We start from the raw sequence: 15,024 nt of genomic DNA on the forward strand, positions 1-15,024 counted from the left end.
TAGAAATTAATCAGTTATTACCACAAATAAAAATTTACCATGCTACATAAATCATTAAAACCCTCTTCTAAAAGCTAGTAAACCAATAAGTATTATCAACTTTGTAAATTAAATTGAAAGATCTAATAGCTGTCAAGTAAAAGATCTACTACCTATAGTATATTAAAATGCCAAATGGCCATCTTAAAATATTCATTTTCAGGTTGCAAACCACAAAAGATTAGCAATTCAAAATGTCAATAAAATGTAAAACTGAAAACCTTATATATAAGAGTCTAATAAAACTTATCTAGTTTATGGTATAGACTAATAACCAGATGGAAAATTCAATTTGAAAATGCTTCTTTTTAAAGATGATCACTTCAGTTTGAACTAAATTTGAGCTTTAAATCTTAGAAAGAATATAGGTTTATAATATAATAAACCACCAATTTCTTCTTTGAAGAAAATACCCAATTTTCTCAAAATATTTAATATTAATATTTAATATTTGTCAAGTATAACTTACAGTTCAATTTTTTAAACACTATTTATGAATGAAGTAATATAAGTAAGTCACCTTTAAATAAAAATGAGTTATTTTTGTATCAACAGCAAAACACAAGGGGAAACCAAAAGGCAGCATGTAATAGAGTTAACTGGTTTCTAATCTTTGGTCTTTAACCTGAAAGCAAGGGGAAATTACCAGAGATTAAGAGCAACGATCACTCTGGATGTAGTATGGAGATAGGACTGGAGGGTGACAAAGAAGGATGCTGCAGGACCAGTTAGGACGCCACTCCAGTGGTCCAGGAAAACAGGCAATGAATGACAAGTCAGACTGGAGTTGTGGCGGTGGTAGTGAAGAGAAACGGGAATAATTTAAGAGATATTTAGGAAACAAAGCAAGACTTGGAGATGGATTAAAGGGATAAAAGAGGGGAAAGGTGTCGAAGATGACATCTGGACTTCTCATTCAAGTAACTGCATTTAAGTAACAGAGGTAGAAAATGTTGGGAAAGGACTGTTTTGTAGTTTGTGTGTTGGCTTGTTTGGGGAGTAGAGATGGAGTTCAGCTTTCAAGGATATTGAGCTTCTGGTGTTTTTGAGAAATGTATAAGGTAATATCAGGGTAGGCAATTAGATATACAAATCTGGAGCTTAAATAGAAATCGAAAATCTGAGGCACAGGCTGACAAGAGATAACTAAAGCCACGGGTGTGGATGAGATTTCTAGGGAGAAAGCAGAGCAGGAGAAAGAATTAAGGTCCAGCACACTGAGCCTTGAGAAACTCCAAACCTCAATGGCTAGTAGAAGATGCAGAGCCTGAATGAGACAGAAGAAACGGCCCAAGACTAGAAGGAATCAGGAGCCTGTAATATCACAGACGCCATGTAAGAGAGTATCTCAGGGAAGCGTGGACAGCAGGGTAGACTGCCATTTAGATGATCAAGTGAGAAAGGGGCTGAAAAATTATCTTGATTTTGCAATGAAGAAAGATCACTGGTGACCTTTCAAAAAAGCAACTGATTCCAATGGTATTTACTTGGGTGAAGCCCTTTTTAAACCACAATCTTATCTAGAAGTATACTACATAAAAGAAATAAATCAGGGCTACTGTGATATAAACAGAATGCTCCCCTAGTAACCTATCCCTGCACGTGGTCCCAAGGCAGTTCACGGAAACCCAGAACTTTGAAAATTCATGTTTTGAAACCACTGGGCTAGAGAATCTTCAAGTGCTTTTCAGCTCCAATTTTCCATAATTCTATAAATGCAATTTAACCTACTTTTTTTTTAAACTGAGGCTTTCATGATAATTAATGGCTGCTTTGCATTTTAGTAAATATCAAATTCTGGTACATTTCTTTATAAACACGAAGAAATATCCTAAACTTAATTTTCCTGAATATATCATCGATCAACTTTGCTTTTCCTTTTTCTTATAAAAGTAACAAGCTAAGTGACATTCTGAATGTGTTACAAGGTTGTCTCTGAAAAACTGAACTTTAAATCAAAAGGTAAACAAAATCTAAGTTGGTGTTTGGGGTTTTGCCCTCTACAGAATCATCACTTCAATATAGCACCTTTATCACTGCTCTTCAATATTTTGCCAGGATATTTTTTCCTTTTTTTTTAAATCAGCAGTAATATCTTCTACCTTTTGTTCAACTTTAGTTCACTCACTGTAATTAATATAATGGAGCAGAATTAACTTCTTGCTAATTTTTATGTAACCAGCACCAAACAAATGTAGGCCAAGGAGTTTTTTCACAAGTAGATGTACCAGGAATCCTCATTTTTTGCCATTCATTTGCTTTTGGAATATTTCTGTGGTATTAGAGAATGGACTGCGATTAAAAATCAAGCTTTGCCCACCCCTGACCAGGACTTTCTCTCCACTTTATATAGACTCACTCAGATCACTGGTGAGTCTGGTCACTCAAAATAGTCCCTTTCTTCATTTATTTGAATTGTTGGCTCAAGGAAGCCAACAGATGCAACACCACATTGTGAGAAGTCTGGGGGATTTTCTGATAAATGTGGTGAATTAAACATGTGCATTTATATCCACTTTGATTTGAAACCTCCCTAAATGGGACTTACAGAAAAGAGGTACCAATAGAAAAGGAAAAATAGGAGAGAAGACAACAGCAAAAAACAGCATGTTGAATTTTTGAAAGACAGAAAGTAGATGCAGAAGTTAACAGAGAAAAGAGCAAAGAAAACTGGATACTAAGTGCCTGCAGAGAAGGATGCCAAGGCAGAGGAATGCATGCTGCGGTCACAGAAGAACGGATACAGACAAGGCTGCAAGGGACATGGGGTGGGGGGTAGATTGTGCGCCTCATACTGGAAACAGAAGACTGGGTGAAAATCTGTATAAGGAGCATTTAAACCTCTAGGTTCCCTCCCAACCTGGGAAAAAGGCAGGAGGTATGTTTCTTCTATGGAAAAACTGAAGGACAGAAGCTCCATTCCAGAAGATTCAAGAATCACAGAAGAGGAAAAGTGAAACTTCAGAGAGCTAAATGAAGAGTTTACCTACAGAAAAGCACACACTTGCCCCTTTATCTTCTCAATTCCAAGAATGCGAACACCCAGGCAAATACCACCAAGCAAAGACTAGAGGGTTGGTCTCTGCACAGGCTGAAAAATTCCAGAGAAAAGAACTATAGATTCTAATACTTGGATATCCTCCAGTTCAAAAATAAAGGGTGGAAAAAATTATATTTTAACATGACAAAAAACACAGGTTACCTCTAATACACTGTATTTTGTCGTAAGAGTCTATTACTTAACCTGCCTGCACTTAATTATTAAAGTTGAGTCCATCAAGATTTTAGACTTCCCCAGAAGAAAAATTTAGAAATGTTGGTAATTTTTTACATTAAAAAGTTCTTGGACTAAACAAGGGTCCTAAATTTCTCATTCAGAACTTGCTTTTAAATAGAAACCCTATGGAAGGAAGGTAACTTACAAATCTTACAAGGACAGAATAAGACATTACATGGGGTATTAGGGTCTATGACTATTAACTGGAAATGCCATATAAAGCTGGATAATTGTGGTAGGCTGAAAAATGCCTCCCCCCTGCAAGATATTCAGGAAACTTTATACCAAATGGTATACATATACCATTTATACCAAACATAGAAAATGGTATCCTTTACCCTAAATAAGTAGTCTTAAATATTAGATACGATGGAAATGAATCAACCCAGCAGAGAATGTTGCCTTTTGAACAGTGTAAAACTAAGTTCACACTCATCTTGTTGAAAAGGGAAAGATTAGCAAGCCTTAGATATTAAAAACTAGAAATAAATACACTTTCTCTTTATAAACTGAGAGAATGAATAAAAAAACTGAAACAGGACTAAATTCTCATCATGTAATGCAAATATCATTAATGCCCTGTCTCTGGACCATTTAAAATCGTATCTCCTCCCACCACTGGAAGCTACACCTGTCTGTAATCAACTGTCTTCTCACCTCCTCACACAGAAGACTTAGAGTGGCTGAAAAGGAAAATTAAGGTCTTTCTTTTGAATATGCAATAACAATCATAAAAAGTCCATTTCACTTGGTAAAGAAAAGGAACTTGATGACAACATCTAAGTACAGTGGTTTCAATTTCAAAGAATGAGGTGAGAGAAAAGCTTAAGTATTCTTTTTTTGAAAGTCACAAATAGAAATTGTAAGAGTCATGAATTATTAAAAAAAAAATCTTAAACTCTACTTTCTTTATCAGGATATCATAAATATGGTGTTTAACATTGCTAGTCAAGATCATTTATTTAATCACCTCATATCAGTCAGAATGGCCATCATTAAAAAGTCCACAAATGATAAATGTTGGATGGAGTGTGAAGAAAAGGGAACCCTCCTACACTGCTGGTAGGAATGCAGTTTGGTGCAGTCGTTATGGAAACTAGTATAGAGATTCCTCAAAAAACTAAAAACAGACAACCATATGATCCTGCAATCTTACTCCTGGGCATATACCTAGAGGAGACTCTTATTTGAAAAGATACATGCACCCCAATGTTCATAGCAGCACTATATACAATAGGCAAGACATAGAAGTAACATAAATGTCCACTGACAGATGACTGGATAAAGAAGTTGTGGCATATATTTATCCAATGGAATACTACTCGGGTCATAAAAAAGAATAAAATAATGCCACTTGCAGTCACATGGATGGACCTAGAGATCATCATTCTAAGGGAAGTAAGCCAGAAAGAGAAAGAAATATACCATATGATATCATTCATATGTGGAATAAGAAAGAAAGAAAGAAAAAAAGGAAGAAGGAAAGAAAAAGAAAGGAAGAAAGGAAGAAAGAGAAGAGAAGAGAAGAGAAGAGAAGAGAAAACAGAAAAGAGAAAAGAGAAAAGAGAAAAGAGGGAAGGGAAGGGAAGGGAAGGGAAGGGAAGGGAAGGGAAGGGAAGGGAAGGGAAGGGAAGGGAAGGGAAGGAAAAAAGAGGACACTAATAAACTTACCTACAAAAGAAACAGACTCACAAGACACCATAAACAATCTTATGGTTCAGGCAAAGGGGTAGAAATGGATAAATTTGGGAGTTTGAGATTTGCAAATGTTAACCACTATATACAAAAATAGATAAACAAATTTCTTCTGTATAGCACAGTATCCTGTAATAACCTTTAATGAAAAAGAATATGAAAACAAATATACATATGTATATGTATGACTGGGACATTGTGCTGGATACCAGAAATTGACACATTGTAACTGACTATACTTAAATTTAAAAAAAGATCATCTATTTAATGAAAACTTTTATTTTCACTTTTTATAAGAGGTAGAAAAGTCATAAATCTCTCCACAGAAGCTAGGTACAGTCTCACCGCTGGCTTTGGCAAATCAAAAGTTTGAAAATGGAATACACAAGACCACTCCTGTGATGGGGCCTAAAGTCAGGACACAGTAACAACAGAAAAGTCAGGCTGAATTGCAAAAGCAAAATCATGAAAAAATAACAAAGGCTACAAAGCTGAATATAATGAAAGTCTGTGTATGAGTGAGAAAATTGCCTCCTGCTTACCCAGAACGGAGTCATGCTAAAATGAAGCCCGTTCTGGAGGGCAGCGTCAATATATCATATACTCAGAATACCCTTTAGAAGATTTAACACAAGTACAGTAGGAATGCAAAAAGAATCACTGGATTAAATAGAATGGACAGACATGTAACTTAGTATCAACCACATCCTTCTTACAGCCAGATGCCATTTCATCCACTAACACTGAACTCCCTCCCACTAAAGGGCACACTGCAAACACTATGAAAGATGTAATACTGGTGGTAAAAATTAAGAGAATTAAAGTGGGTAAAATGTACCTTTAAGAAATAAGAAACTAGCCAAAAATTTATCATAAGAAATTACAATTACAAATGAAACATTTCAAGAAATAAAGACTGAAATCATTAAAACTTCATGGAAACTGAAAAGGAGTACTAAACAGTAGTACAGTATAGTATAGTGCTGTATCATCGATTAAACTTTACCAAAATAGGCAGTTGTGAATCATTTTTTCTTAATGAAGTGAGTCTTTTGCAGTTATACACTAATTTAAGTATCTGTTACACTAAATTAAAAAGAAACTGGCATGTGCCCTGATGAACAAAATGTGACCCTTTCAGAGCCTTTCCACATACCATATAATCTTAATATTCTAGGAAGTAAAGTATCTAAACATGAAAAGTCTATTGAAATGATGGCAGGAGAAAAAAAATTAAGAGATACACAGTCATGTAATAGTGATATTAATAAAATTCATAAAAAGTCTATTTTAACTATTGCAACTGTCTAAACTTCCATGTAGAAGATATATTGGTTTTAGGAAAGTAAAATAAGAGTAAGAGTTTATTCTCTCTTATTAAGAATTCCCAGAATGCAAGGATGGATCAACATGAGAAAATCATTATAATTTACTACATGAAATTCATTAAATGGAATATGACATGATAATTTCAATGGATCAGGAAAGACATCTGTTAACTCCCAAAACCTGTTACTTATGATTGGAAAACAAAAACAAAAACCTCTGTAAAATCTTTGTTAAAACCAAAAATTTCTTAACATGATAAAAGGTATCCAATAGAAATCTACCAAAACTATACTTAATGGAGAAAATTTAGTCATATAACTTTTGAGGTATAAATGTCTCCTGCTCCTCCATCCAATGAGAGTCATGTTTAAGCCAGTACTAGAGGTCCTGACCAATATATAAAATTAGACAATTATTAGAACTAAGGTTGTTCAGCAAGAGTGTTGAATCAACAAAATAAATCACTCAACAATGTGGCAGGTACAGTAGAAGTACCAAATTTTAAAAAATACCGTTTACTATAAAAACAGGAAATAATAAGTATCTAGAAATTAGACTAACAACAACAATTAAAAACTTAAACTATATTAGAGAACAGAAAAAGACCTGATAAGAGCTCTACCTTATTTATTGAGAAGATGACTTAACATTTTAAACACACTGATTTTCTCCATATTAATCTAAATTCAAAGCATTTCCAATTAAACTTCCAAGAAGAATTTTTGGGTAACCTGACAAACTGATTGAAACTTGTGTTAAACCAAATGCCCACAAATACTTAAGAAAAGCCTGGCAAAGAACAGGGGGACTTGCCTTAGCAGATGTCAATTACAGAGTCACTGTACTAACACGTGCGGTTACTGGAACGGGAAGAGACTAATAAATCAACTGACTACACTAGACACATCACAAGGCCACTTCTCTTACACATACCAAAATCTCATATATGCATGGGTCTGAACCATGAGTTTAACACAATGAAACTTACTGTAATTACTGTTATAATTAAATTTTATTTCTTTCAACCCACAGAGATTAGACCTGGAAAACACTGGAACTAAAAGATCTAACTAACTCTCTCTTCCTAAAACAGCACTTATTACAATTTCTGTCCCCAGCCTCTAACACTTGCCCATCTCCTCCCCCTTCGACCAGAGAAGATGTTCCCTCCACCTGTTTAGCATGACGGGCTGGGAGGAAGACAAGAGCCAATCACATATCACATTACATGTAAATTTGCATAATAGCAGAGTTTTACTATACATGTAAAGCATATGTAACATAGTGTTTAATACACAGTGTTCAAAAATATTAGTTTTTCTCCAGGTACCCAGTTTGATGTCTCTCTATATAACTTCACAACTAGCTCATACCCTAATGTCTAAGGATAGTTAGTGAAGGTAAAATGCAGCATATGACAAGGTGTGGCACATGCAATACATCTCTTTCCTATAAGACCAGTGGTTCTCATATCTGAACATGCATCAGAGTCACTTGGAGATGCTTGTTAAAGCACAAATTGCTGGACTCCATTCCCAGAGTTTGTCATCAGTAGGTCTGGGGTGAATGACATTTATAACAACTTTCTGGGTGGTGCTAATGTTCCTTGTCCACAGGCCACAGTTTTGTTTTTTGTTTCTATTGGGGTTTTTTTTTTTTTTCAGTCTCCATAGAGACTGTCAAAAACTGCCAACGCTGACTATATTTCAAGGCACCATGGTGGGTATTGGGAAAGTTTTCAATTAGCAATAATTGCACCTCGGATAAACATCATTGGCTACCATACTGCCACTGCAAAAAGCTCGGGTCACAGTTTTAAGAAACACTGCCCTATTGAGCACAGGTTCTCAACTGAAGGCAAATTTGCTCTTCAGGGGAAATAAAGCAGTGAATGTATATATTTTTGGTTATCACAACCTGGAGGGGTGAGAGGGAGAGGTAATACTACCATTTACGAAGTATAGACCAAGGATGCTGCAAAACTTCCTGCTACATACAGGAGAGCTCCCCACAGCAACGAATTATGTGCAGAGGGTAAGAAACTTTACCAGAGTAAAACATAGCTTACTCCAAATACATAATTTGACCATTAAGCTGGTGAAAGTTTTTCAGTGAGTTTCAGAAATCTGACATGGAATAAATACTCTAAGAATTCTATCTTTCTTCAAGTATTGATAACTCTTTGAATTTTACTCATCCATAGCAAAATGAGGTTTTAAAAACAGTAATACTTAAAGATATATTAGGCTACAGAAAGGAATAAGCATTTATGTAAGGTTGTTGGTATAGTTCTAGTGAAGAAACAAAGTAACATTCATTTTGCAAGAACAGTAAGAAAACTAATTGTATTAAAAGACTAATAACTTCCTTTAAAATTATGATCAGTGATACTAATTTCTTAAGCTAAGTTAAAAGCAAACAACTGTTCATTTTATTATTATAATTAGTATATATGAAATATTTTATAATGAACAATTTGTTTTAAGAAAAGCAGTGATTGTAGCAGTAATTAATCCTAAGTAAATATATCTAAGGAAAATGTACTTAACACACACATGCACACACACATACACACACACACACACACACACACACAGACAAATGAACTTACTCCAATGGGCTGAAAAATGAGTCCATCCATTTCATGGCTAACTTCTTTGGCAAAATTTCCTTCAAGTAGCTGTAAAATAAACACACATACTTTTAGAAAGGCAATAATCAATACATAAATCACCTTAAAAGTTTTTTTAATTTTTTGTATGCTTTCTAAGAACTTCTTAATACATAAATTTTAAAAACTGAAATACAAAATGGGAGAGAGGGGTGAACCAGAGGGGTCTAGGTGAATATATTGTTAAGTTTTTTAAAAATATATGAAGATTTCCATTCCACACGGCAGGCTAGATATCCTGATAGTCCAAACTACAACAAACAAAATGATGGATAAAATATTAAAAACGTATTTTTATATGAAAACAAATATATGTATGTATATGTATGACTGGGACATTGTGCTGTACACCAGAGATTGACACACTGACTGTACTTCAATTTTTAAAAAAGAGTTTAAATTCAGCTCAAATGAAAAAAAAATTTTTTTTCTTCTTCCAGTTAAGATATAATTAGCACACAGCACTGTGTAAGTTTAAGGTGTACAGCATAATGATCTGACTTAAATACCTGAAATGATTTCCACAGTACTTTAGTGAACATCCATCATCTCATATAGATACAAAATTAAAATACGTGTTTCTTCCTTGTGATGAGAACTCAGGATTTATTCTCTTAACAACTTTCATATATAACATAAGGAGCATTAATTATATTAATCATGTTGCACATTAGATTCCTAGTACTTATTTATGTTACAAAAGTGGTCAAAAGGTACAAATTTCCAGTTATAAAACATATTTGTAAATGCATGAAGCTGAGCCAGCATAAAAGGAAGGAAGACACAGAGGTCAAGACTAAAATGAATGTAGAAACTCTGGGGAGTAATAAATAAAGAATAAAAATAAACGTATACAAAAAAGGAAGGAGTGGAGTATCCTGCCTGGGATAGGTGGAGGGGTGGGGGATGTTCTGAGAATCTGTAACCACAAGCTAGCTCAGACATGGGGACTGTTGCCCCAAAATGCATTATCTATGTTTTCCCTAAACCCTCAAGCAGAAAAAAAATTTAACTTTTCTTTTTTTTCCCTACTTCTGTCTCATTTTTTGTCTTTTTCATATTTTTTCAAGCAAAAATTGCATTGCAGGGAATACACATTATGAAATACAAACAGTGTTTTCAATGCCACTATCTACTGAAGAGTGGAGTTCCAGGCCCAATGCTGTCTAATTACTTCTGAACAAATAGTTTTAAATGCTTCTCTTTCACAGATTTTTATTATTCTCAAGAATTGAGTATGTGTATCACTGACTAAGGGCCTAAACACTGGTTTCTGCATCTCACGGAAAAGAACAGAATATACTTTCACAGAGCCAGGTAACAATGTCATGTTACCCAGCGTCTGGCCAACTGACAAACATTCAGGATGGTCCTGGGATTCAAATATGGCCACCAAAATTTCAGATATGCTGTGTTATCCAATCACAATCTATGATCACAATCATATTCTAGTGTTTGATGGGTACAGAGCTTCAGTTTGGAAAGATGAAAAAGACCTGGAGATAAATGACGTCAATGGCTGCACAGCAATGTGAATGTACTTACTGCCACTGAAATGCATGCTTAAGATGGTAAGTGCTCAATTTTATACTATGTATATTTTATTACAATTTTTTTCACTGTAATGCTCTTGATGTTTTCTTTTTTGTTTTGTTTTGTTCTTTCCTCTTATTATGACATTAAGCAAGTGGGGAGCTTGTAGATTGGGACTCTTAAAGCCTCACTATCTAGAGCTTAGCCAAATAGGCAGAAATTTCAGGGCAGATCTGAAATTGATCTCCAATTCGCTCATAGGTTCAAATGACTGAGCCATCTGAGGGGGAAATTTACCTAAGTAAAAATTCAATACGGATTAAAAGTACTGATTTCTTTAAATGAAATAATGATGAGTAAAGGTTCAAACAAGAAAAAAATTTAAAACATTGATACTTCTTGTAATTCATCACATAAGAAAAAGTAACCTGTTAAATTCATAGCACAAATCCTGCTGCTGAGGAATGATGCAATGAAAACCAAATAGCACAATCATCTTTTTAAAAAATTTCTAAAAGGTTAAACAATTTGTTCTTTTATAGTAGGTACATCATTTATGACAAGTAAATATAGCTTTTCCATTCTCAGACCGAACTTCTCTAATTCATACACTGGACCATCCCTGGATATAAAGTGTGCACAAACAGTATAAAGTACAGTGCTGGCAAGACTCTAGATAATATGATGCTACCTGCTGCAGAAGTGAAAGTAATTTCATTTTTTATTTTACTCTAACTTTCTAAGAATCAGAGAATTTAAGGGACTATGAAACTTCTTAGGTCAAAAGAAGAAATATTCCTTATTTTCACTTTTATTCCTTGTTGATTACTCCAGACAATATTTCTTTCTTGACTTACCATATTTATGATACCACGTATCATTTGTTAAAGACCTAAAAGGTGGTGTTGTGCTGAGTTCTTACCGTATATCATTCAAAACACACAACTCCTGATGAGATGTATAATTTTGCATTTTATATCATTATTCACTTCACCAGAAAAGTAAACTGAGGCCTGGAGAAATTAAGTAACTAGTTTCAAGTCAGACAGCTTAAAAATTTAAAATCACTCAGAACAGATTTCAATCAGACTTTAACTAAAATTGAGAAAATAACCAAAGAAAGTCTGTGACTCTCTGAAGCAAATGCCCCAAAGATTTCTGAAACTTTCCACATATATAGGTCCTCCAATCATCATTTAAAACTTACAAACTTTAAATGTACTTTAGCATGTACTATATGAATAAGATACATAGAAAGGGAGGTAAAATTCTTGTGATGGAGGGAAGGCTTTACGGGGATAAAGAGAAAAATCTAAAATTGTTAATTTATAATTCATTTATTTATTCTGATTAGAAATCAGATATGTAAAATAGCACATTAAATTTTAAATATTGCTTTTTTCTAGTTATAATTCCTGAAAGAAAATTTATCCAAACTTGTTATGAGCATCTTTACATATCAGTGTCTTTATCACTAGGGCCAATACTTAGTCACTTAACACATTTCCATCATATTCACTGCTGTCTTTGAGTTACAGCATACTTCAAATTATACATGAGACTGTCACTACAGATGTTATCACAAGCTACAAGTACTGACTGAATAATATTAGCAAAGCTTTTTCCCTCCTCACCCATTCCTTAGATCTATATTCATAATTGTAAAGTGCTTAATGCCTTTAAGTTTATCTTTAAAAGACTAGTTTACAGGAAAGTTCCACTCTTTTTTTTTTAACATTTTTTAATGATTTATAATCATTTTACAATGTTGTGTGAAATTCCACTGTTCAGCACAATTTTTCAGTTATTCATGGACATATACACACTCATTGTCACATTTTTTTCTCTGTGAGTTATCATAACATTTTGTGTATATTTCCCTGTGCTATACAGTGTAGTCTATTCTACAATTTTGAAATCCGTCTATCCCTTCCCACCCTCCACCCCCCTGGTAACCACAAGTCTGTATTCTCTGTCTGTGAGTCTATTTCTGTCCTTTATTTACGCTTTGTTTTTGTTTGTTTGTTTTTGTTTTTGTTTTTTAGATTCCACATATGAGTGATCTCATATGGTATTTTTCTTTCTCTTTCTGGCTTACTTCACTTAGAATGACATTCTCCAGGAGCATCCATGTTGCTGCAAATGGCATTATGTTGTCGGTTTTTATGGCTGAGTAGTATTCCATTGTATAAATATACCACTGCTTCTTTATCCAGTCACCTGTTGATGGACATTTAGGCTGTTTCCATGTTTTGGCTATTGTAAATAGTGCTGCTATGAACATTGGGGTGCAGGTGTCATCCTGAAGTAGATTTCCTTCTGGATACAAGCCCAGGAGTGGGATTCCTGGGTCATATGGTAAGTCTATTCCTAGTCTTTTGAGGAATCTCCACACTGTTTTCCATAGTGGCTGCACCAAACTGCATTCCCACCAGCAGTGTAGGAGGGTTCCCCTTTCTCCACAGCCTCTCCAGCATTTGTCATTTGTGGATTTTTGAATGACGGCCATTCTGACTGGTGTGAGGTGATACCTCATTGTAGTTTTGATTTGCATTTCTCTGATAATTTGTGATATTGAGCATTTTTTCATGCGCTTTTTGATCATTCGTATGTCTTCCTTGGAGAATTGCTTGTTTAGGTCTTCTGCCCATTTTTGGATTGGGTTGTTTATTTTTTTCTTATTGAGTCGTATCAGCTGCTTATATATTCTGGAGATCAAGCCTTTGTCGGTTTCACTTGCAAAAATTTTCTCCCATTCCGTAGGTTTTCTTCTTGTTTTATTTCTGGTTTCCTTTGCTGTGTAGAAGCTTGTAAGTTTCATTAGGTCCCATTTGTTTATTCTTGCTTTTATTTCTTCTAGGAGAAAATTTTTTAAATGTATGTCAGATAATGTTTTGCCTATGTTTTCCTCCAGGAGGTTTATTGTATCTTGTCTTATGTTTAAGTCTTTAATCCATTTTGAGTTGATTTTTGTATATGGTGTAAGGGAGTGTTCTAGCTTCATTGTTTTACATGCTGCTGTCCAGTTTTCCCAACACCATTTGCTGAAGAGACTGTCTTTATTCCAATGTATATTCTTGCCTCCTTTGTCAAAGATGAGTTGACCAAAAGTTTGTGGGTTCATTTCTGAGCTCTCTATTCTGTTCCATTGGTCTATATGTCTGTTTTGGTACCAATACCATGCTGTCTTGATGACTGTAGCTCTATAGTATTGTCTGAAGTCTGGGAGAGTTATTCCTCCAGCCTCTTTCTTTCTCTTCAGTAATGCTTTGGCAATTCTAGGTCTTTGATGGTTCCATATGAATTTTATTATGATTTTTTCTAGTTCTGTGAAATATGTCCTGGGTAATTGGATAGGGATTGCATTAAATCTGTAGATTGCCTTGGGCAGTGCGACCATTTTAACAATATTGATTCTTCCAATCCAAGAGCATGGAATAGCTTTCCATTTTTTAAAGTCTTCTTTAATTTCCTTCATCAATGGTTTATAGTTTTCTGTGTATAATTCTTTCACCTCCTTGGTTAGATTTATTCCCAGATATTTTATTACTTTGGGTGCTATTTTAAAGGGGATTGTTTCTTTACTTTCTTCTTCTGTTGATTTATCGTTAGTGTAAAGAAATGCAACTGATTTTTGAATGTTAATTTTGTAACCTGCTACCTTGCTGAATTCTTCAATCAGCTCTAGTAGCTTTTGTGTGGACCTTTTAGGGTTTTCTATATATAGTAACATGTCATCAGCATATAATGACACTTTTACCTCTTCTTTTCCAATTTGGATCCCTTTTATTTCTTTCTCTTGCCTGACTGCTGTGGCTAGGACTTCCAGGACTATGTTGAATAGGAGTGGTGATAGTGGGCATCCTTGTCTTGTCCCAGATTTTAGTGGGAAGCTTTTGAGTTTTTCACCGTTGAGTACTATGCTGGCTGTAGGTTTGTCATATATAGCTTTTATTATGTTGAGATATGTTCCCTCTATACCCACTTTGGTGAGAGTTTTTATCATAAATGGGTGTTGAATTTTATCAAATGCTTTTTCTGCATCGATTGAGATGATCATGTGGTTTTTGTCCTTTCTCTTGTTGATGTGATGTATTACACTGATTGATTTGCGTATGTTGAACCAGCCTTGTGTCCCTGGGATGAACCCCACTTGGTCATGATGTATAATCTTTTTTATATGGAAAGTTCCACTCTTGCAATGTAAAATATGGCAAGAGAATGCCTCTTCTAACCTGATAATACATTTTTAAAAAGCAGATAATCTATAAAAACATAGCTTTTCTTAAGGCCATTAGAGGGCTGAGGTCTACAGTAAACCAGGTAAACTGAACCCCAAGCCCCTCCAAAGGAAGATGAGACACATGAACTGATTGCCTTTGGGAAAGCATAGGAGGGAAAAATGGCAGCCCTAAAAGTGAGTACAAAGAAAAACTGAAAGTTTGACCAATTCTTAAAAACCAAGTGTGGGCGAGTTTAG

The 15,024-nt window shown here is 34.7% G+C and overlaps 1 protein-coding gene and 1 non-coding gene across 2 annotated transcripts in view; both read right to left on the minus strand.

The window, feature by feature from the left end:
- RNGTT (RNA guanylyltransferase and 5'-phosphatase) overlaps positions 1 to 15,024 on the minus strand; it is a 183,860-nt gene that overhangs the window by 85,603 nt on the left and 83,233 nt on the right. Inside the window, exon 10 of the mRNA XM_032484877.1 lies at positions 8,952 to 9,020. Coding sequence (XP_032340768.1) covers positions 8,952 to 9,020 — 69 coding nt within the window. The remainder of the gene's footprint in view (positions 1 to 8,951; positions 9,021 to 15,024) is intronic.
- On the minus strand, positions 8,005 to 8,143 carry LOC116665549. Its single transcript, XR_004322208.1, has one exon. It is a non-coding gene; the product is annotated as a U4 spliceosomal RNA (small nuclear RNA).

Source organism: Camelus ferus, chromosome 8 (genome assembly GCF_009834535.1).
Source record: "Camelus ferus isolate YT-003-E chromosome 8, BCGSAC_Cfer_1.0, whole genome shotgun sequence".
In the NCBI taxonomy this organism is placed as follows: Eukaryota; Metazoa; Chordata; class Mammalia; order Artiodactyla; family Camelidae; genus Camelus; species Camelus ferus.